The sequence below is a fragment of the Scatophagus argus genome, chromosome 7 (genome assembly GCF_020382885.2).
Source record: "Scatophagus argus isolate fScaArg1 chromosome 7, fScaArg1.pri, whole genome shotgun sequence".
Lineage (NCBI taxonomy): Eukaryota > Metazoa > Chordata > Actinopteri > Scatophagidae > Scatophagus > Scatophagus argus.
The window spans coordinates 8,931,212-8,954,862 of NC_058499.1; the positions used below are offsets into that span (position 1 = coordinate 8,931,212).

Sequence of the window (23,651 nt, forward strand, 5' to 3'; positions counted from 1 at the left end):
GTAGCCATAAAACTGTTCTATTTAATGTGTGCTACTCCATCTGGCTGCCAACCTCTGTGTACCTTTTCCCTCCCACACTTTTCATTCTGCTTCTGCCAGCAAATCCTCAGAGAGCCTCGCTCCAACACTAATTCAGCACCTCTATTCAAAGTCGAGGAGCTTGTTTTATTAACACCTGCATGAGTATGCTTGATGTTGTTAAGAAGACAATTAAAGACAAACAACCCCTGCCTCTTTCTGCTTGGGCTCCAAATACAAAATAGTGAAACAGAAGGCTGTTAAACTGTAACTGCTCCACAGTACTGAGAAAGGAGTGATGTTGTTAAAATACTAGGTAGAAATTAAGGAAGCAGGTGCGCCTTATTTGTTTTCTGACTAGACAAAGAGTGAAATAGGACCAGGATAACTATACAGTGAATATGCAGAGGTATGCTCAGCAATCCATACACACTCAGGCATGTATGGCATGTTTTGCACTTCACAGTTTTTCATTAAAACAAAAGTCAGGTCCCCATGTAAACGCTGAAACATGGTTTGCTTGCTGTTATCACCACAAAGAGATGTCCATAAAGTTTTATCAGAAAAAATTTCAGTGTAAATGATGGGGGGCAAAATCCACAGTCCTTAATTGGTGTAAAATGCATTTCAAAGTTTATTTGAAGTTAATCATCATACGATGAAAAACGGCAAAAAACAATGAAACTGGCCTTTTACTTTCATCACCTTTTAAATACAGATGTTTCATAAGTTTCAGTGCTGCTGTATATTTCCATTTAAAAACTACTGATAATGAATGACTCTTTCAACTCAAGTATATGTAACCCTTTAATTTTGTTGCAACGCTTCACATGTTTCCAATTTGAGCTGACAGGTGTGCCTCATCAAACATCAGTTCTGAAACATGTTTACACCGCAGAGGATGCTGCTGAACTTTACTTAGAACTGCATTTCCTGAATCTGAGCTGGCAGACATCAGAGAAGAACAGCCGGTCACTTACTTATATTGTATGATATGTTGTGGTTTAGTCGTAGGTAAACGACAGATGAACACACAAGAGAGGACAAAGGGGACTGAGAAAACATGCTGCAGATAAAGACATTATGACAGAGACATTAAGGAAGAAATATGGACCCTTGCACTGATATGTTATTAAACGCAGTGAGTGAGCAGAATTTTTGTCAGCGGAATTTTGTTAGCCCAAAGGGTCACAAAACAAGTGATATGTTTATTATTATTATGATTGTTGATGTTTAAAGGCATGAAACAAAAAAGTTTTGCATTACTTGCACTTCACATACTCCAATGCATTTTATAGCTTGTTACTGGTTGATTAAAAATATTTAGATTATGAACACAAATGTAAATCATCATATGTTATTCAAGTGTAGTACTGCTACTTTTACTTATGTAAAAGATCTGAATATTTATGATTGAAATTTGTGTTTGTTTTTTGTTGTTTCTAACTCTGTTTGCGATAGTTTATGTATTACGGTAGAAGCAATGCAATGTGCGCTCTCGTGTGAGCGCCAGTTATTACGGTAATGTCCAGCTACCTTGGATTGTTTGCTGCTCCGGGGTTTGTGAAAGCAGGGAGCTTTGCGATATGCCTCCACACTATCAACTCTGCTCACTCACTGTAATAACGGCTAACATTACGCTCTGAAGCAAACTCTGAAGACCACTCCGCTTCCCGCTGTAAGTCCCCCACATATCCTGTGCTTTTTAAAACATCTCAACTATTCTTTCTCCGACCAACTACTACGTTTTTTGTTACTTTCAGATGCTTCATGCTATGTGTTTTTTATCCTCGTCTTGTAGAGTTAATATTAACTGCTGCTGTCTTTTCGCGCTGTGTGATTGAAAGAGCTTGTCGGCTGTTTTTATGACAAATATTTTATTTTGTCCCGCGGTTAAGCTGTTTTATTGAAGCAGTGGTTAAACTAATGTGAAATGTAAAAGCTGGGGAAGTGAAGTTGAGCGTGGTCGACAGCTCTTATCAAATAACGTTAAGCCGTTAGCGAAAAAAAACAAGAAAACGTTAAGTTATCGTCTGTCCTGTCGGCGGCACGTAATGCTAAGGAAAACGTTTATCTTAATCAGAGGGTTAACCTCTTTCTTTATTCTTCCTTTTTTAAATCGGTTGGCTCTATAACCGCTTTAACGGCTGAGGTGCTATACCCCACCCAGTGACTGTAAAGTTATTTTGGCAGAGAGTAGTGTTAGCAAGCAACAATTTATTACCCAGTTGAAAGACTGGGGACAAAAATGCTGTCAGTAATGAACATGATAGAAGAGAGCATTTTCATTGTCTGTGCTAACCGAGCCCCAAATAACTAATAAATGTTAAGATTTTCAAAGGAGGTGGCAGAGTTGACGCCTTAATAGATGAAAGTGGATTAACCGGTGTGGTAGAGCCAAAACACATCAATGTCTGGATGTTTCATTGATAGAAATTGCTCATTTATGGAAAAAAACTTGAAATTATTTAACGAGAAGGAAGTCAGTGAAGCCAGCCGTGTTTGTCACAAGAAGAGAGTCATACACAGTGGCCTGCTGTAATGTTAGTATAAAAATGAAAGGAGTGTACACAGTTTATAGCCGATTTACATCTTGGAATTTTCCCCTCTGAAGTTGTAATTGCAATGAGTTGTGTGCTGTTACATTCTTGAGAGGCTGTGAATCATTCAGTGTGGACCTGTAACACCTCACAATTCAGGTTAGTGTTTGGTCTGTCAAGACTTGTCCCAAGAGCTGTTCGGCTATGCTGCAGCCCTTTTCGAATAAACAGTAATTTAGCCAGTGCTGTGAAATAGCTAAGAGCGTCCTGTTTAGCAGTCTGTAGGGAAAAGTTTTATTTCCCATGAGGATTGTTCATTGGATGGCTGATATATAAGCTTACCTTATTCTCCTTTCTCCGATTACTGAATTTGTTGTGTGTTTTAGAAGCAAGAACAAACAATAAATGGTTCTATTTTTCCTTTAAAATGACACTACTACTAAATGCAATGTGCACGGATGTGCCCATGTTTGTAATGCTCCAAATATTTCAACTCACAACAAAATCCAACCCAAGATGCTGGCTTGGGTCAAACATAAGTCAATAACATGAGGGAAGCAGCACGGTGGCTATTACTTTCCTTGTATCTCAAAATGAAAAACGTGACGTCGAATGTGGAGACAAAGGATGGATTTTAGCCTTCGGTATGAAGCCTCATAAATTGCTTTTTTTGGTTTGTCTCTTTCATGAATCAAGTCTTATTCCCATGGCAGCAGTCGTACAGTTTTTCTCTAATCGCCTTGTGATCAGGAATCGACATGTCACCCAGGCTCTGTGGGCGGGCGGGGGATTCTAATTGGCCAAGGAAAGAGGGAAGATGAAACAGGGCTTCCTTCTCTGTTCTTTGTGCCCATGGTGACAAAGTTTTCAGCGTTGTGAAAAAATGCATGAAATTGATGTGGAGTGGGTTGCAGGGGATGTCTGTTGAACATACTGTGCTTGTTGCTGGCGGTTTCTCTTGCCTGATGTACGTGTTCAACAGCATCCCTTTCCTTTTCAAGTGAAGCGAGCATGACCTAACCATGAGACATTTTCACCATTAACATCGTAGCCCTGTTTCCAAATGCAAGAGTGGCTCTAGTAAATGGGTCAGATCGGGTCTGATGTTGACCTTTTAGACTGCTTTCTTTTTCCATGAACGTTTGTGACTGCAGGATATTTTCATCCCAGCCAACCTCAAAGACTGTTTCAGCTTTTGTTGCAAGTGTTTCTCACTAATGGCTTTCATGTAGAACAACAAGGTGGCGATCTGTGTCACCTAGAAGTGTAACTGTAACTAACTGTACTTAATACTAGAGATGCAGCGATCGACTAGCCAGGGACCGCAGACAGACCAGTCAGTCTCCTGTATCATCGATTCCAAGTCGCTGAGCATAGGCAGAGCAGTGCAGGCAATAATGTTATAGCCATATGCTAACATGCTAAAGGCTAACATGCCTTTGTACATTTTTCACGGCTTTGTGTCTTACAAAGCTCGCAATTTGTAATACATTTAAAGCCAAAGCAAACCGTGGATGACTACCATGAAAACCTTAGAAACAACAAACTTAATCAGACACATGAAACACCATCACGCGGCTGAGCACGCCCAGTTTGCAGAAGCTAGCAAAAGAGGATCAGCTAAAGGTAAAGCTTGTTAGAGTTCAGTGCCAGACACAAGCCAGCGGCTTCTTCTGTTTTTCCCTGGTACAAGCAATGAAAAGACCACAATAATTACAGGGAAAATTCTGGAATTCTTGAGCCTGGATGATCAGACATATTCCATAGCTGAGAGTAGAGGCTTCTGAAATCGGATAAATTACCTCAGCCCTGGGGAATTTATAAGCATGCTATGAAATGATATAAGTATCTGACATTTGTTTTGTTATATAAATCTGTTGCACCTGCTTTTGTTTGGTGGAGTAAAATATGTCAGATAAAGTTGAGTGTACAGCTCATTTTGAGTTAATTGTTTGTATCTTTTTCCAGTAGCAGAAAAAAGTTAAATAATTTCTTTTATTATATTCAAAGTAAAATTATGAATTAAGGAAAAGATTTTTGTTTGTATATGCTGTCAATTATAGTTCTTAGGAAGAAAATCGGAATTGGCAAAAATCTGTATCAGCAGGTTACACTTGCAAACCCCCCCCAAAAAAAACGCAAATCAAAATCGGCCAAGAAAATTGCACTTCTACTCTATATCTTTCTGACCCATTGAAATATCACATGACATTAAATCTCACACATTCGGGCACATTCGCTGTGTGGGTACTATTTGTGGAAGTAGTAATATATTTCCTACAAAACTGAATGAAAAATAATTGCTTCTCTTTGTAAGTGTTGAATGTGTCTCCATGTACTCCATCTGACTGGATACAGCGTTAACCTGGTCTCTGTTGAAGCTATCCAGCCAGTAGCATATATAGATGGTTATGTGTCTCTGTGTAGTTTTGTGTGAAGTGGCACCGAGGCAGGCAGCGGCACAGAGTACAGCCCGGGGCAGTCCCACAGGGAAACGCTCTTGCATGCTGGGTAGCCAAAGCAGATGGTGGCCACTTTTTTTTTTCTTTTTTTTTTTTTGTTTTAAGCCCTTAGTGATTAATTAACACTTCCATTCACAACTCAGTCCACAATCTATAGGACAAACTGTAATTATTACAGTTTTAATGGTTATTTTTAGTTTAGTGATAGAAATGTGCATGCACATCTGCACTGAAAGTGTTGTGCTAGTTTTTGTGCCATGTGGGGCACAGTAGCAGATCGCTAAACAATGACTGTAAAAGATCTTTGCCTCTTTCTGCACAGCCCTTAATGTGGATCACTTTAGATTTATTCTTGAAATAGCAGCTAATATGATTTACCTCAGCAAAATCGTAACTAGCTATATTTATTTTCATCTTTCTGTACTGACTTCTGTTCTGTCTCCAGGGGCCACTCTGTACTAGCAATATTGTTCTGCCGATGAGTATATCTTTCTTCCTTTCGCTTTTAATTTCCTACTGTCTGGTGTGACAGTGGATTAGCCGTAGCCTTTAATAATGACCCTATAGCAGATGTGCTTCTGTTTATTTCCAGTGGACAAGATTAAAGAAGCTAAGACCATATGCTGCTTTTTAGACTTTGCCGTTTTACACCAGTGATAGGCTGGTCAACTCATTAATTACATCTGGAGAAGACAGAAAAGCAATTCCATTGTCTGGTGGTGGCAAAACAGGGAGGGCTATTTCTGTGTATATTTGGCAAGTCATTTCCCTCAGGCAGTTCCAACTGTCTGTCTAAACTCAGCAAAATCTCATTTAGGATTCATTATCTTTGATAAGCCCTTTTCTTCATATTGTAATGTTGTAAAACATGTGGTGCTATCTTTTGTTAGACATGCTTGCATCCTCTTTTGTTTGCTCAAAAAATGTTTCTGTGGCCTTTGTGAGACTGCTGTGTTCTTTGTAATATGCCAGAAATTTTATAGAAAATAAACTTTTTTTTGCTTTTAACATGTGCTATAATTTTCAATTGACAGGTGAACTTTGGGGGACCCACAGAACATTTGGAAGCAGCAGCAACAGCATCAGCAGCAGCATCCTCTTAAATTGGGGTTAGGAGTGAGGTGTAAACTCCACATCTGAGAGTATCTGTATTCAGTGAGTAATGTTTTGTTTTTGTCTCACTTCACTGATCTATAATTGTTTAATAATTGGTGTGTCTGTAGTAAAAGGTCTGAAGTCACCCGAAATGAGAAAAATGCCAGGCTGTGTTGAGAGAACCGTGCTGTGGACACTGGCTGGTTGGAGTCTATATGTATTCATGTTCACAGTAGAGCATTGTGATCGTTTTGATTTGCTGTGTGTGTGTCCCTTGTTTTTGTGTTTTGTTCTTTTCCGACATGGTTTCACCCCCCCCCCCTTTTTGCCATTTGGACAAAGTCACCTTTTAGTTCTCCTCAGCAGCACTCACAGGTCATTTTCAACTTGTTAACTGACTTCCTGGCAACCTTTTTACGGGAAGAAACAAACTCTTAAAACGTGGTCAAAAAGATGGAAATATCTTAGCGGCTAATTGTTATGGCTTGAAGCAGCTTTTTTATTTATCCATAGTTTCACCCCATCACCTCAAAGCCATCTCTATTCAGACTGCTTAATCCCTCTCATACCGGCGCTCTGTCTTTTTCACTTACTCACTGATTCCATTTAGGCATTGGAACTCAGCAGTAGTTCATCACTGAACATTTGGTTCCCACTGAACTGACAACTGTTGCAAAATGGATCTCTTAATGCGTCGGGTTCATCGAGAGTTTGCCTCTCTAAAGTAGTTTCTTTGTGATTGTATTAGAAAACTAGTGATTTGGGTGATATGTTGTCACGTTTTGATAAATTGGATAATTTTCTCTAATTATTTTTCTCCTGCTTATTTTCTCTAAAGCCTTAAGCCCTGAACTTGTGCTTGAGTGCGAGAGACTACAAGGACCTGAAATGGGACATTTCAGAGTACCCTGTGGCTTTGGGATTTTTTATTTTTTTATTTTATGTATTTAATGTTCTTTATGACCAAGGCACTTAAGGGGCTGACTGCCTGATTTGAATGTCTTCCAGTGTCTAGCAACATGTCTCACCTTACAGAGTAGGCAAGGGGTAATTGTCAAATAATCATTTATGTCAAAGCAGCATTTTACACTTATATGCAGACTTTTCCTTTTTTGTCCAAACTCTTTGTTTGTGTGTGTGTAGACATTGGGATGGGGCCAAAATGTTGGCAAAAAGTAAAAAATTTCTCACGCCAAGTTGGTGCATTTTGATTGCCTCTCCAATTATAATCAGTTTGCTTTCTTAGAAAACAGCCTGAACCCAGAGAACTTTGGACGTTATTTCTTAAAAAGTTACACAGTGATTGTCTGCTTATCAAAATTGTTGCAGATAAAATTTCTGTTGATGGATTAGTCAACTAACTGGATTACCATTTTCGGATGCTTTAAACCATTTTCTCATGATGGTTTAAATAAGGATGGGATTCTTGTTCCTATGCCGTAGTTCCAAAATAGTTTTGTATTATTTGTATGTCTGATACAAAGACACCCTCAGACCTTCCCAGACCTCTGAGCCACTGGTGTCCAGTCCCAGCAGGTTTCCAGGTAGGTTTACATCCAAGAAACACTACATTAGCTGACTTCAGTAATTACTGGATTAGTCATTCCTCCTCTATAATTTATAAGAGCATGTTAATTTTATTTTTATAAATGGCAACCAGCCTGAATATAAATTTATGGTAAAAGCTGACATTATACCAAATTCTGTGTATCATCTACAGTGTGTTGTTTTAATGATACCGCTGTAGAACACTTTAGATAAAAATGAGCATAGTGGAAAATACTAATAATGTTGGGACTGTGTATACCAGTGTGTATGTAATTAACAAAATTCAGACATGATGGCTCAATAACACGAGCTCCTCTGTTTTATACCCCTTCACACCTGAATGCTGCAAAGAGTGACGCATGCTCATGGTTCCAATACAAAATGTCCTCATAGCTCCACACAGCCACTTGCAGGCATTAGACTTTCCCATCTCTGCACTATCTTGCTGTTCTCAGAAGCATATTAGATGTTTTTATTTCAGTTTCCCTTCATACGCACATACAAATACATATCATTGTACAAATTAAGCTGTCTGAAGGATGAAGCATTTTCAGTGCAAATGTATGCAAATGCATGCTAACATCTTAGCCACCCTGGTGGGCAAAATGATTGAAATCCAGGGTAAAACATAATCCAGCCTTGAAGCCAGCCTCGCCCATCTTTGGCTGCTCACAACACAGACGTACACATGCACATATACACACATGTCACATTTATGTCTTTGAGGGTGTTTGGGTGTGTCAGATCTACAGACATGCTTGCTTGACACTGCAAGCAAAAATCCTCTTCCTAGCCTTATGTGGCTCCTTTGGTAACGGTTTTCAGCCTCATTTTCCTTGGGCAGTAAGTCTGTATTAGAAGTTAGAACAGAAGGGCTTTTTTTGTCATTGCACTGTGCAAAATTATGTTTTGCATTTATATCATTTTGCAGTAATCAGTAATTCTGGATTTTTGAAATTAATGAAGTAGTGAAGTGAGCAGCTTCTTGCTGTTGAAAAGTAATTTTCTTCTAAATGGATTAAAACTATGCAGTCAAGAAACAGGCTCTTGCCAGGGGAATACACAGAATCTAATAGGGCAAGCATACAAGTGCAGCCCCTTTCCTGATTAGATATCTACCTGTTCATGCTCAAGTTTCAGCTATAATGTGCAATCTTGATTTGCCACTAGACAAGGTTGATATCCTCATTTGTTTCTGTGTAAACTCTGCTGAGCCCTCATGGCATTTGTGGTGCTCGGTAAAAACCTGATTAGCAAGCTGCGTGGGTGTTTTCACATTTACCCAAGAGGTGGCTATGGCATATCTGTGGATAGATTGATAATATAGCGTGTGACAGAAACTGGCAGTAATGGCCCAGTTTTAGAGAACCTTTTTCTGGATATGGCTTGGAAATATCAATGTTTAATCTATAGAAATCAAAATATAGAGAGCAAAATCAAGCATGTGAACATAAACACATCATTCAGTGTAACTTTTTTCATTTATGAAATTGGAAGGTAATCCAGTTAGCTGTGGGTCCTCACAGATTGCTGCTACTGTGGGTTACTGAGCAAATTCTTCCCCCAGTTTTAGTAACAAGCTGTCCATGATTTTTCTGGCAGTCTAGTATGAATGTGTTTAGGGCAAAAGGGTGATTTCCCTACATCAAAGGTCTTACACACCTGCACACACACATGCCCAAACACAGTTTGGGGACTTTTTGAAGAATTAGAGCTGTTTGGGGAAAAATACCTGCTGCAATCTTTGGTCTAGACAAAACCCGTATCCAGTGACAAAGACTGACTTTATTTAGTCTTTTCTGCCTACTTGTAAAATGGGATGTGTCTACTACTCTTGGCAAGCTGCAGGCCAAATTACGCTTCCTCAACAGGGACATACCATTTCCAAGACAAGATGTAATAACTTCTCAAAGGAAATAACTGTTGTCTGTCCACCAACAAACTGAGGCTACTTGACTGCTGTTAACTGTGTAATTTAACAAGCTGAAGTTGAATGCCATGTTGTTTATGCAGGTAAATTGCATGTTTTAAAGACCGCTTTATATTTCCTGCAAACAAGAGAAAGGTTGAGGTTTTAGGGTGGTTGTAACACGCCATGTACCAAGTATTGATTTTCTGTCACAGAGAACCTTTATTATTTGCACTCTGTCTGCAGTGTGGGATGATGACAATCCAATCACAGAGTCTGAATAGTAACAGGAATTCTGTGTGCCTCTGTTGGTATAAATGCATCTGTGTGTACTGCAGTTTGTGGAAGGTGCTCTGCTTACTGATAGGGGAATTGATTGTAGTGTTTCTGTCATTACATCAGAGATGAGTCAGAACAACAAAGGGAGTCTGATGATGAAATGCTGAGATCAGGTTCTTGCTTTTAGACTGAGAGGTAGCTATAGAGCTCAGACACAAGCGATGTCTCAGGAGAATAAGTCTCCTGAGAGAAGGTATTCTAACCTACACTGGTGAATTAATCTGAATGTATGTTTTTACTGGCTAGCTACTGTACTGATTTAGCTGTCTTAATTCATAATTAGGGCAGGGTATTGAACCTGAGTACTTGAGCACCAGTCAAATTGTGTCTGTAGTCTTGAGTATTGGATGCCAAAATATTGCACAGCAGTTTACTATATTATGCAATAATATATAGGTTCAACTTTCTGTCTGTGCCCACTGAGTCAATGTAATAGTCTTCTTCTGTTCTTTTCTTGTCTTTTTTTCCATATGGTGCTGCTACCCATCGGTATGGTAATAACAAATTCCCTGCATCTCTACACCACTGGACCACTTGGATTAAGTCAAGAAACAGTCCCCTGCACAAGTCTAGATTAGTTTCATCGAGTGTGCCATGAAGCAAGGTGTAGCAGTTGTAATATTAAACACAAATATATAAGCCCTAATCATAACTTTAAAAGTAGATAATTCTGTACGTTAGCTCTGATCAAAGACTGTTCAGTGCACAACTTAGAAGGTGAAACACTATTTTATGGCAGTCTGCGGCAAAGAGCGGCAAATTATTGTCACTGCAAATGTTTCACAATAAAAACCTTGTTAAGAAATAAAGGGTTTCTTTAACCTGAAACGCTAGAGGAGTTTTAATTTGAAACAGATATGGGTGTTGACAGTTAACAATGCTTGTATTAACAGCATAATGCAGTAACTTTAATGAGCCAAATAGGAATGGATCAAAACAAGACTTAGTACTAAAATATGACCAAATACACTGTACACATCAAACAGAGGGAATTAGAAATAAAGGCCTAATATTAATAGCCATATTACACTTAATAGAGTCGACTCTTTGATTGTGGTTCTTCTCTCCAGCCTAACTCTGTCTGATGAGTAAGCAAACTTCAACTGATCAAACGGGCAATGTTGGCCTGCATTGATTCCCTGATCGGTTTGGCATTGCACAAAGAGTACAGTCCTGTTTAAACTTTAAGTTTGGCTGGAGTCAGTGGACCAGACGGTTTGTTCAGCATGAACTGTCCTGCCCTCCCTCCAGTTCCATTTCCAGTCCATGAAAACAACTAACACTTCTTTTGTGCATTGGTGGTGTGAGTTGTAGAGCAAGGGGATTTGTCTCACTGGTCAGCCAGCAAATTAAATGCCAAGATCATCGATCTCTGTTGCTCTTGGAACACACAGCTTTAAAAAAACAAAAAAAACAGAAACAAAAAAAAACAAAAGCCAGTTACTGTTTGGTAGGTTAACGCTTGTTTAACTTGTCCCAAAGAAAATGTCTTCTTCTCTTTGTTTCTGTGTTTGTTTGTGTCGTTGCCATAAGGTTACAATGTAAACCACCATTTTTCTTTTGAATGCTCACCCTTTGTTATGTATACATCAGCACTTATTATGTAATGAGTGAGCCCACGTTATTGCCAGTCTGCCAGTTTGCTTCTGGCCTAATAATGAAAAGCTGACTAGCACCTACACACATTAATGTTGATGTTGTCAGCTGTCCCTGTGAAACCTTCTTGTTGGTTCCAGGTTTATGAGACTTGCACATATTTGGTAGCGGGTTTGGTGGTCCTCCCCAAGAAAATGTCAGATCAATTTGGACCACTATTATTACCATCTCTGTATTAAAAAATGTTGAAAAAGCCAGAAATAATAAACATCAAAATGCTGAAAGACATAACTTACCAAAAAGTCCACCTTAACCATTAGATATGGAAAAAGGTCTTTTTGTTACTTTTGGTGCTCTTTTTGCTTTATATTCATTTGGCTTGTTGGCTGCATCTAAGCCTAGTAACATTTGGGAAAACCCTGGAATCATTTGAACTTTATGGGCTTTAGAAGTGTGTTTGCTGCTGTGCAAACTTGTGTGTGCATCCATGATCACTACTGTGTGTGGAACGATGAGTGGGGGATTATACACCATCTTACACATGTTCAGGGGAGGAAGTGAGATAATAGAAGATAAAAAGCAAACATTTAATGAAATGAACTCCCTGTTACTAGATGCCAATATCAGTGACAACATGATGGATATTTTCAGAATCTCTTGTTGACATTTACCAAGCACTTAATTCCACACAGAGAGATCCTTAGATACGCAGATTGAACCTTCAAATTAGTACTCTTCGTCATCCAGCAGGGCTGCCTAGCAACCAGGTAGCGCTTCAGCAAGCAAGACAAGCTGAGGAAAGAGGGACCAAGAAGAAGGCTTGAATTAGATGTATTGTGGATCAATCTCCTTTGCTTCCCATTGTCAGTGTTTAATTTATTGTGAAACACACACACTGATTTGCACCAGTGTCAACAGTCATAACCATGACAAAAGCAGTAGTCCTTGTTAGCAGCTTTTGAAGAATTTTAAGTATGGCATGAGTTCAAATTCATTGAGAGAAGGTATTCCCATTTTGTTGCTGTTCAGCCTGGGCACCCCAGGCAATAGACCAGAAAACTGTTTCAGTTGCTTTAACACTCACTCATTGTCAGGGGGAGAAAGTAAATGTCCCCAGCCCTGTGGGGTTTCCTAGGAACACAGAAACATGTCTGCTCCACTTTATTGCAGATTATCACACTCCCTTTTTTAGTTCTTCTGCACAGTGGTCAGCAAAATCAAAGAAGAATGATGTTAGGCAGATGAAAAGAGAAAGAAGAACCAGAGTGGTTCTGCTTACATTTCTTGCTTTAAAAATACGTGAATACCTTGAGTCATATAGTTTTGGAGTATACTTCATACACAAGGCTCAGATTTTAGATTCACAAGCCCAGAAGACCAAGTGTGCAGTTCTCCCCTCAATCTCTTAAACTAAACCCACATCTCTGCAGCCCCAGGATTTATGTACAATACTTTCTTGATACTGCATTTCTCTTATTCATTCATTTATCAAAAATCCAGGAAGTTAGGCTTTTTTTCTAAACAGCACAGTGGGTGTATTTTTGAAAATCTGCATGCCAAATGGAATTGGTAATTGTTGGTTATGAAACCAACATTTGTATCCTGTTTCTAATATACTAGCCCCAGGAAGCTACACAACACAAAATTATTTTGTGTAGTGTAATAAACCTTAAAAGTGCCTATTTTGATTTGTTTTTCCCTTACTGCAGGAGAAAAATAGCAGCAGCAGACCATAATTATCACCATTTCTAATCTCCAGTCTCTAACCACTGCTGTTACTTGAAAATATCACCATTACTGGCCATTACCCATGACTTAGTGACTTATTAAGCAGCCATTCACTTTTCTCACAGCTATTACCAAGATGTACTTGTAGATACAATACGAGCCTATAACTATACTAATTGTTCTGTTATTCTCCCAAGAAAATTTGATTTTTTTGATTTCACAGCACTTTGAAAGGCTCCACTGTGTCTGTCACTTCCGGCATTTTAAGGCTATGCAAGTAATAATTCTGGTTGTTACACACAAACGAAAAAGTGCAGCTTTCTATCTGATCTTGCAGTGAAATGTGATTCACCTTAATCCATAAAGTGCAGTCACAACCCCTGTTACTGTGATGGCGTTTTGTGTAGTGAAGGGTCTTCGGTTCTGCTTTGAAATGTTTAAAAGCCTCCTCTAATATGGCAGCACTCTTGAAGAGAAAATAATTGGGTGCGCAGAGTTTTTGTCCATTAATAACCGTTTGTTGTGTGTCATTAAAGCCTGCCTCATTAGATCATTTAACTAGTCCTAACCAACAGTTTCCCTGGACAACAGACATTTGACATCTGGCATTTCTTGCTACCTGAGACTCCACTCCCCCTCCAGGGTCTTCATTTTTCTGGATGTCCTCCCCTCTTATATAATTGAGGGTTTGATAAGCAAAAGACACCTTTCTTTATAACGGAATTTCATCACCTCTCTTGAGTATTGTAATCTTTATGAAGGTAAGATTTATTGCAGGGCTAATGCATTACAGTGCATTAGTTTTAGCTAGGTGTACCTAATACAATAGCATCTACAACTATATGTGTAGTCAATCTTAAATGAATTTCCGTTAATTAAGTTAAATTAAGTTTTGTTGCTTCAGTTGTGTCATTACAATAGCAAACACCTGCTTCTGGTTTCTTTCGTAAAGCAATAGTGACAGTACAATGATATGCTGCTGCAGAGATGAGTAAGTCAACAATAACCCTAACTCTTTGTCAGCGTTTAACAGTTAAGATAATTATTATAAGTAGTCATAATTACTGGTTGGCTGTTTCTCCCCGCAGTACAGAAGGCGGCAGACAGAGCACTGAAGCTTCGTGTTGGTTTTGTTGGTGTGTACGTGTGAACGCTGGACCTTACGCTTGTCATCTTTTCTCTGTGTGTGCTGGATCCCTGCTGAGCTCTAGTGGTTTTGCTCTTTGGAAGAGATCATTCACCTCCCAGCTACTCGTGTGCTCCAAGTGTCAGCTCTGCTTTACCTCACCACGTCTCTGCTGCTTCTGCGTTGGCTTCACGGTGAGCCTGCCGTGTCAAGATGGCTCCAGAGATAGAAACACCAAACAGTCGCTACCAAAAGGCCCCCCCCCCCTCAGTTCGTGGAACAGATGGGAACCTGTCTTTCTTACACACCATTAAATTATATATTGTGTAGGCTCATTTAAATACAAAGCTGTGTCAATCCCATGGTTTGCTTTTTTGACAAAGTTTTGCAAATTAAGTAGCTCCACGATTGACTGCCGCCCGGTCCAAGGTGCAGCTGACCTCTTGCCCATTGTCAGCAAACAAAAACGACGGATAAGCGGTATAGAAAATGGATGGATGGATAGAAATTAAGTTTCAGTCGGTGGAGATTGTATTGTATATGAGGGCTAGACGTTTACATAACACTTCTCTTTGAGTGGCACAGTTACTTGCTTGTACTGCTCCTTCAGAGCCAGTCTCTTATTGGAGGGAGTTGCATCATATCAGGCTGGGGAGTTTCTTTTAAATTTCCTCTCCTGGCCTTGATTGAACCCATAAAAGTTCCCTGTTCGTCAAAGTTACATATTTAGTTTTGTTCTAGAGCAGGTTATGTTTGAGAAAACAGATCAAAACATATTAAAGCTGACAATCTACTGACAAATGAATTCTCTGGAAAACAGGGTCATCATTCATTCAGCTCAGTGTGCAAATAACTTATCCATGACAGCTTATTCAGCCGTATGTTGTGACACGTCAGAGTTGTGATAATGAAGTTCCACAGACTGTACGCATTTGCCCTTGTTATTACTTTTATGTATGCTGTGGATTACCGATACTGATAAGCATCCTACAACAGAGACTGAAGCACTAAAGCCTTGTACCTTTTGTAAAATATGTTTATTTTTTATTTGCTCCCAAGTCTGATTAACGTTTCCCAGGTTGTGGCTCAAAGAATAAGGCTAAATTGTCATAGCCTATACGCAATAAGAATACATCTAAGCAACACAGTAATTAAACTGAATACTCAGATGTAACTATAATCAGATCTACTTGTACCCTAAAGATGAGGCAGTGATATTAAGGAAGGAAGAGAGATCTACACACAGTGAAGCTCCTCTTTAAAGAGCTTTTATTCACTGCTCCATGACATTTTAGGTACAAGGACCATCTTCAGACTGCCTCTGAGTTGTGCGGGTCTTTTTTTATTGTCTTTGTAGTGATACTATAAGCCTATTAATGTACACATTCACACAGTTAGCAGTCCTTTTTTCCAGCTGTCTTTCCTGTATTTAGCAGCTGCAACTGTGTTGATTATAGTGACGGCGATTGCCTTCATGCAATGTCCAAACCACATCAAAATTCAAAGTCCTGTCAATTGGTTGGTGTCCAGGAGGTTGAGGCCGTGACTGCAATTCATCCTGTTGGACGCGGGGGTGTGAGGGCTTTTCAATGCTGCTTGCAGCTGTAATTTTCTTCTGGTAATTGGTTTATGAAGTAGCCCTAGTGCAAGCAGGAGGTATGGAGGACTGGCTCTCCTTAGACCCAACTGGACTGCTGTACTGTAAGTCATTCTCCACAATCCCTACAGCATGCAAAGGACAGTGGTTGAAGTTATTGTTCAGAATTGTACTTTCTTAATTCATATCTGATTTTATAAGGATTTATAGGGATGGTAGTCATGTTGCATTCAATTATGATTCTTTTAATTCTGAAATTAGGCTTGTCAGCAGATTTTCATTGTTAGACATGTTAACCTAAGATATAGTAGCAGCATCTCATTTCGGTGACTTCTTGGGCACCCAGCTTTGCATGTAATTGTGAATCCCCGAAGATCCACTCTTGGAACATTCTTACATAATCACCAGTCAGCCAACAAAGGGGTAATTTACCTTTGTACAGTATGATGTAATAAATGACTATGAGGCAGGAGAACTCCAAATCCCAAGAATTATTGGCACTTGGTAACTGTCCCCAGATGATTTAACATTTTGAATCTCTCTTACTCAGCATAATGACCCATTGATAGAGACAGAGGAACAGTTCTGTCCTCATGCTAACAGGGCATGCAATGGTGCCCTGTTGTGACTCAAGATAGGAATTCACTGCCTTCTCTATTGCCCTTTGTTTATCACCAGCTGTCTTAAGCACTGCTTTCTGTGTTCATCAGTTTTCCATACCCTTTTGCCAGAATTGAACCTTACTGTAATTTCTGCTACATCAGAGCCAGTGTCTGTCAGGCAGGGAAACCATTACTTTAGGTGATTTGACGAAATTTGAGTTTGAATGCCCCTGGATAGCTGGATACATCTACAGGATGACTAGTCATCTACAGAATCAATCAGCATAAATAACATAAACATAAGATATGTTAATATTATTTTATATTTTTATATTTTATATGTTTATGATATATTATAATAAGAAATTGTAGAAAATATAATACTGAGCTTTGTCTCTGCCTGGTAAATAGCGGCTATGCAGTGTAATCATATAGTTGAGGTCAGTCCATCGTTTTCCATTTTGCATCAGTCCTGAGTTGTAGGTAAACCTTGACTGAGACACTAGATAGTCATTACTGTTGTAAAGCTTTGTGCACATGTGAGGTGTGTCATCACAACCAAATATTGAATACTTGTTCACATGTGACAGAGTTATGAACATCGTTGGTTGCAAGGCACAGTATCACTAAACAGAGCCCTGGAAGTGGCAGCAAAATGCAGTCGGACCAAGAGACTCAAGAAATCCATACTATTAACACTAACCATGAGGGGTAATACGTTTGCTAATGTCAGTAAATTAATCTGAGCGGGCACAAGAGACCAACAATTCATTTAGGGTGAACTGCTTGCTCTTGTTTCTTGAGTCTGTTGAGTAGAGGTGTTATTTAGTGCGTCATCGTCTCTTGGCATTATATGGAGCTGCTATATCCAAACATGGTGGTGAGGGGATTTAGAGGCTGTTGGGCAACCGTGTCTCAAGTTTTTAATGGAAAGGAGGAGGAGATGAGCAGGCTGTAGAGTCTGCTTTCTTATTTTGAGTAACACATTTGTTCACAGTTGCTCCTCCACACCCACACACTGCTTTGTTCATGTGATACAATTATTTTTCTTTACAAAACATCTTTCTAGTCACTAACCAGAGATCTCTCAGGGAGTTCACACTTTTCACACATTATCTTCCTCCTATGCTTTTCATTTGCACAGCACATGTTCTGTCACAAAACCCTGACGGAAGAACAGGGAGAGTATTTGTTACTCATATCATCACTGATACTTTTTGGTTGGTTTTGGTTCATTCTTCACTTCAGGTGGACTGACCTGACGTCATTCGCATAAACACTGATTAATTTGTATATTCTTCTTTCACAAGACTGTTCCGTTTGTTTATCCCATGGGGAAGTACATACACTGATGTTCTGCACTCTCAGTCACTCTCAAGTGTCAGACTGCATCAATAACCGGCGTTCCATCCTACACCACTGATATATTAGCTTCTTATCTTTTCTTTTTTTTCATAGATTCCTTTAGGCTATTTTATGTATGTCACCACTACAAATGCATATGCTTTTTAGAAATCTGTGGATATAAGAGTGTTGATTTTGCAAGAAAGACATTAACCACCTTCATGTTTCTGAACATTATTGAGTAGGTATGCTCTGTTGTAGCTGGGGTGTTTTTAATTAACCATGTCTCTAAATTATTTCATCTAGTATACACTTAAGTTGGGAAATGCTCTTCTAAAATATATATAAATGGAATTTCCTCCTGACATTCTGCTGGTCTCAAAAGCAATGACACACTACATTATTTTAATTAATGCCTTTCATTTGAATGCTTCCACAGGTGCAGAAAGTGTAAAACCAGCACTATTAAACATGATTGTTTTTTCTTCCTTTGAAATCATTTAAACGTAATTTATATTCCAAGGCAAATTAATTTAATACATTAAAAGATTGCATAATGAGTAGAGAGCGTTACCTTCACTTGGATGAACTGGGACTGTTGGCTCAGTTGATCTACTCCTAAATTCAGTTTCTGTTCAATCATCCTGTCCAGCTCACTCAATAATTTATCATTTTACACAATTCATACCTTGTTCTCATCTTTGAGTTTATGGCCTCTCTTTCAGATGTGGTTTGGTTCACAATTTGGACGTTACAAATCTGAAGGAGTGTGATAACATATATAGCACATCACATAGGTTCACTTTATCGAAGAAGACACTTTATCAACTTTACTTTTGAAGTTAGTCCTTCTTAAAATCCTTTATGCTAACAAGAAGCCACTCTTTAGAAAAACATGTCTTCACTCCAGTTGACTGAATATTGATCAGCGTCTTCATTTATTCTAAAATGTCATGTGCGACAGGAAAAGTGAACAGCAGTGGAGTCATGAGTGGCTCTCAGCCGAGACCTCATCATCAAAGGTGGTTTGATTCATGAAAGGTGTTTTCAGTAATGAAGAAGACATTGGTTCATTGGCAGTTGCTAAGCAACACCATTGGCATTTCTCTAGCAAGTCAAGGAGCATTGGTCCCTAGCAGTGCGCTTTGACTTGATTCAAAGGGTGAAACATACAAGGCTTTTTAGCATATGGGATTTACAGATGAATGCAGTCATTTGTGTCTTATTTGCTGCTTTATCACAAATTTTGATGGGCTTGTGGTGATGCTGGAGCAGATCAACAATCAAGGAGTAACGATGGCATTGGTGGAGGTTTGCATCATTTATGGGGACATCAGATAAGCCCAGTGATGTGGCAGCGAAAGCAGGGAGAATTTGTTTACCTTTCTGTGAATGGGGACATAGTGGGATGCAATTGCTCACTTTTCTGCATGAAATGAGGAAGGATTTGAATGCAGACTATTGTAGGCAGAACAATATATACATTACTTCAGCCTTGATTTAGCATGTATGCATATGAAAAATCACATTATGAAGGATACGGTGTAATAAAGCAATTCTGGTCACCGTGGCACACTTGATTTTCGCTGTTTAAAAACCAGTAAAGTTTGCTTTGTTAGTGGTTAATTTAATACACAGTCTGTTTTATGATATTTAACAGAAATTAGCCTGAAGCAAATGTATCATCACAACCCTCCTGTGAGCATGCTGATTCACTGAGCTTAAAAAACAAGCTTACAAGTCTTTTTGATTTTTACATAAAATGATTAGCAAAGAACAGGAAAGACATTTTTTTCAAACTGAACAACAAAATTTTAACACCGGATGTCCTGTCCTATTTGTAAGAAATAAGTTTGCCTATACGAATACTAAAGTTTAATTTCTCTCCCTCTCTCTTTTTTTTTCTTTCTGTAGTGCCTCTTCCTGCTAATAGACAAAGAAAAGGGAAAGTCTAATGTCTTGAGGTATTTTGTGGGAGTCCAAGTGGAATGTTTGACAACACATGCTGTGTAACCTTCACTGACCTCTGCAATCCTGCGTATGCATGCCAATACAAGGGAACATTGTCAGGGTTCCCATGTGTCTCAAAGACACAAATGTACTAAGATTAACCCACTTTCTGGTTCCCACCTGTCTCATCCCCCCCACCCCCAAACTCATCAGAAGAAAAGAGAACAAAGTTGAAGGAGGACCCTACAATGCTTACATTTAGCTTTAAAAAAATTAGCTAGCCACTAGCCATTTGTCCATTGGTCAGATGGCTGGTGGTGTTCAAATTTTACCGGCCAATCAATGGATTACGGTTTTATTTTTGCCTGTGAGTGAAGCAAATATACCATCTAAATGCATATTTTAAAACAATTTGACTGGCCAATTTCAGTGGCTGGTACCAGTTAGCCAAGGTGATGTCTTCCAATTTCACACATGTCTCATCAGCAGTCAGAAATCCTAAAGATATTAAATGTGCTGTAATGTGAAAGAGAGTCGGCAAATCAACTGAGACACTTGAGAAATTATGATCAGCTAAACTGACAATTAACTCAGCGACTTGTTTAAGCACAAATTCTAATAGAACATTCAGTAAAACACGCACACGTTCAGAAATTATATTAAATCTTTAGAATAAAATTAGAATAAATCAACAACTCTCTAACTTAGCCATCAATAAAACTGATGCCTAGTCAGTGCACTTTCTCATTCTCTCCGAGAAAACCGGACGTATTTCTTTATATTTATTGCCTACATTGTGCCTCTAACTGTGATGGTTTTTGTCGACTTGTGGAAGACTAAGCACACTGTGTTGATTCCTGCAAGCAATGCTTTGTTTTGGTTTTTTGTTGTTCTGTTTTGTTTTGTATTGTTTCCTGGGGAAAAAAACTCTCTGTTAGAGGTGCTGTCCTCATCCTTGAGGGAGAAGTTCAATGATTGCTCTTGTTTTACTGCTCTAGAGAATTACCCTGTGGAGTAGGCATCAATTTTTAGGCAGGCCGTCCCATTGTTTAAGTGTGCACACATGTTTGCGCATGCCGTTTTGCTTCCAGCTGAACCACGGCGGAGATAACATTATTGAGTCGGCGATGATGATCTCTCTTGATTGGACTGTTGCTTGTCCCCAATGAATCCACAGGCACTGATCAATAGGACCACTGCAGTGTGTCCTGCGATTACGGTTAACAGCCAGAACAGACAGAATGATGCAAACAAGCAAACAAATGGCCTGTATGTGTTTGCCATTTACAATTAGTCCTAGTTTTTGTAGCTATTAGTACTAGAACACTATTACTATAGAAATGAAGCTGAATCCAGGAATCACAGCTTTATTGTCAAGGTTTTAAAAATATAGCAAAGTCACAATTCGATTTTATGAATTACTATTTTATTTATTGAAAAACTAACAAGCCTGGCTTGCTCATAGTGTAGCTTTGGTCTTTTTTTTTAGTCACAGCAGCATGTGGAGATAAAAATAAATTATGCCGGTGGCAGTTAAAGGAAACTGTTACAAACTAAAAGAAGTGAATGAAATCAGATGGTGAAATCATTGTTGGAATAAAAGCTAATGAGTATGCATTTAAAATGAGATAAATGTGTCTGTAGGTTAGGGCGTAGAGCTGTGTTGAAAATACAGGCTGACGTCAACATGTTCCACTTGATGAGTCACATGTTGACAGTGAAACTTGATCGATATGAACAATGAGACCCTTGGTCTTCAGCAGGACTGGCTTCATTTGCGTGTGTGTGTGTGTGTGTGTATACATATACTGTACAGTATATGTGTGTAAAGCCTGTGTCACTATCAGATCCATTGGCTCTTGAGCAGGCACCTGCATCTGTTTGGCCTCTCGGCAGACCCAGAGAGCATCTGGCTCCTGCTTCCAGTCTTAAGAGAAGGGTTTTATGGGTTGCCTGTGATTTGCTCGACTCGTGTTATGTAATTGTGTTGCATAAGTCGATTCCTCAAGGGGATTATTGGTAGATTGGTAGGTACTTCTTCCTGTCTGTGCTGTTGAAAGATGTCTTCTTCAGAATCTGGGGTAATAAGAAAGGAATAATAAATAATGTTCTGTAAATTCAATATTTTCTTGCTCTGTCTTCTTTCCAGCTTCATGTATCAATTTATTTCCTCCACTGCCGTGCTCACACTGCTTACCTACCTGTCTTTCCACTTCTTTGTCAGGTGTGTGCACGATGGCATCTAAACCTCACCCTCCTCTGATGAAGAAGCACAGTCAGACGGACCTGATAAGCCGCCTGAAGAGCCGGAAGATCCTTGGAGTCGGTGGCGAGGACGATGATGGCGAAGTGCACCGCTCAAAGGTCAGATTACATTACATGCTGTTTAATTCATGTCATTTTTATTCGGTATGGGAAGAAATGTGGACGACAAAAGCAAGTAGCTAGTACATTAGCTCAACAAACAACTTAATCACAAATGGGAATTTAACATCTAGCAACATCGTAGATATAGATGTAAGTACATCACCTTTCAAATGCATAATGTTACAGCAGTGCATTTGCAAAAATGGTACTCAACCACAGATGCATTCATTAACTGCGAGAAGAGCTATGGATTCCTTTTAAAAGCTGCATTGGGCTTCTAATTGGCTCATCACTCTCAGTGTCCCATTGTCTGCATTTGCTTCTTATGCTTCAGTAAATCTAGATCACGTAATCCCATGAGCTCCTGCAGCTCCACTGAGATGTGACTGGCTCCTCTGGGAGACTCCCTCCCTCTTGCATCTCATGTATTATCTTGCTATGTCACATGTATTTGCGCATTCATATAGACAGTGCGCAGCGACATGTTTATCAAAAACACAACAGCACACATGCTGGTTTGTGACCACAAAAACACTTGTCATATTCATGCATGCTGCGCTGCAGAGTTGCAGACTGGTATTAATTTTCTGTTGCGTTCAGAGGGATTAAAAATCAAGATTTCAGTGATTTTTTTTTTTGTTTAAAATCAGATTGCGTTAGAATGAAAGGCAGAGCAGACTGATCCTCACTGAAATATTAATCAGGCAAGTGGGAGAAAGGAACAGAAGGGAGCGGGCATACGGTGGTGGCTGATAGCTTGTGATGAGATGTTGGCCCCCTTTTCTCAGCCCTCCTGAGTGTTTGTTTTCTCAGTGTTTTAGCAAGAACCCTAACCCCAGACATCTGCTGCTCAGATCCCTTACACAAAGCGCATCGATGGATACTGAGAAGGAAAAAGAAACATTAAATGCCTCAGCACCCACGCCAATAATAAGAATACTTTAATTTGGTAAAGATTATTGAGGTTAGATAATGTCTGCCTGTGATTGAATGGTGATGCGATAACACAGTACTTTAGCAAATGTTGTCTGTTGTGCGTGCTGTTTTGAATAGTAAGTTTCCCTATTTAACTGTGGCATTGACCCTAATTTAGATATTAAATTGTTGCTCTTACAATGTAATTGTTCCCTGCTTCTGTTACATTGTGCTCTTATTCTTAAATTGTTCCATTTATCCTTGCCACAAGTGTTTGTGGCAAAGAGACCCATGGGATCTGCCAGTAAGGCTAACTGCATAGCAAGAGTTGGTTTGGAGGGGAAGCAGTTGACTTTATCCCTGTGGTCCCTGTAAACAAAGGAGGGAAGTGCTCCTGTAGTCTGCTGACTGTCTCTTCCTGCATTTTTCACTGCTTAGAGATAAGAATACTGTTCCTATTACTTACATACTTCAGTAAGAGGGAGGCTTTGTATTTGCGATACCTGATGTGAGTG

The 23,651-nt window shown here is 39.3% G+C and overlaps 1 protein-coding gene across 2 annotated transcripts in view; it reads left to right on the forward strand.

Annotated features, from left to right (window-relative positions):
• Window positions 1-953: 953 nt before the first annotated feature.
• Window positions 954-23,651, forward strand: part of LOC124061795 (tumor protein p53-inducible protein 11-like) — a 30,432-nt gene continuing 7,734 nt past the window's right edge. The window contains exons 1-3 of one of the 2 annotated variants that reach the window (XM_046394036.1): window positions 954-1,159; window positions 6,055-6,175; window positions 22,079-22,218. In XM_046394036.1, the coding sequence (XP_046249992.1) occupies window positions 22,090-22,218 (129 nt within the window). In that variant the 5' untranslated portion in view covers window positions 954-1,159; window positions 6,055-6,175; window positions 22,079-22,089. Of the gene's footprint in view, window positions 1,160-1,540; window positions 1,697-6,054; window positions 6,176-22,078; window positions 22,219-23,651 lie in introns of those variants that run through there. The other variant, XM_046394035.1, reaches the window with a different exon arrangement.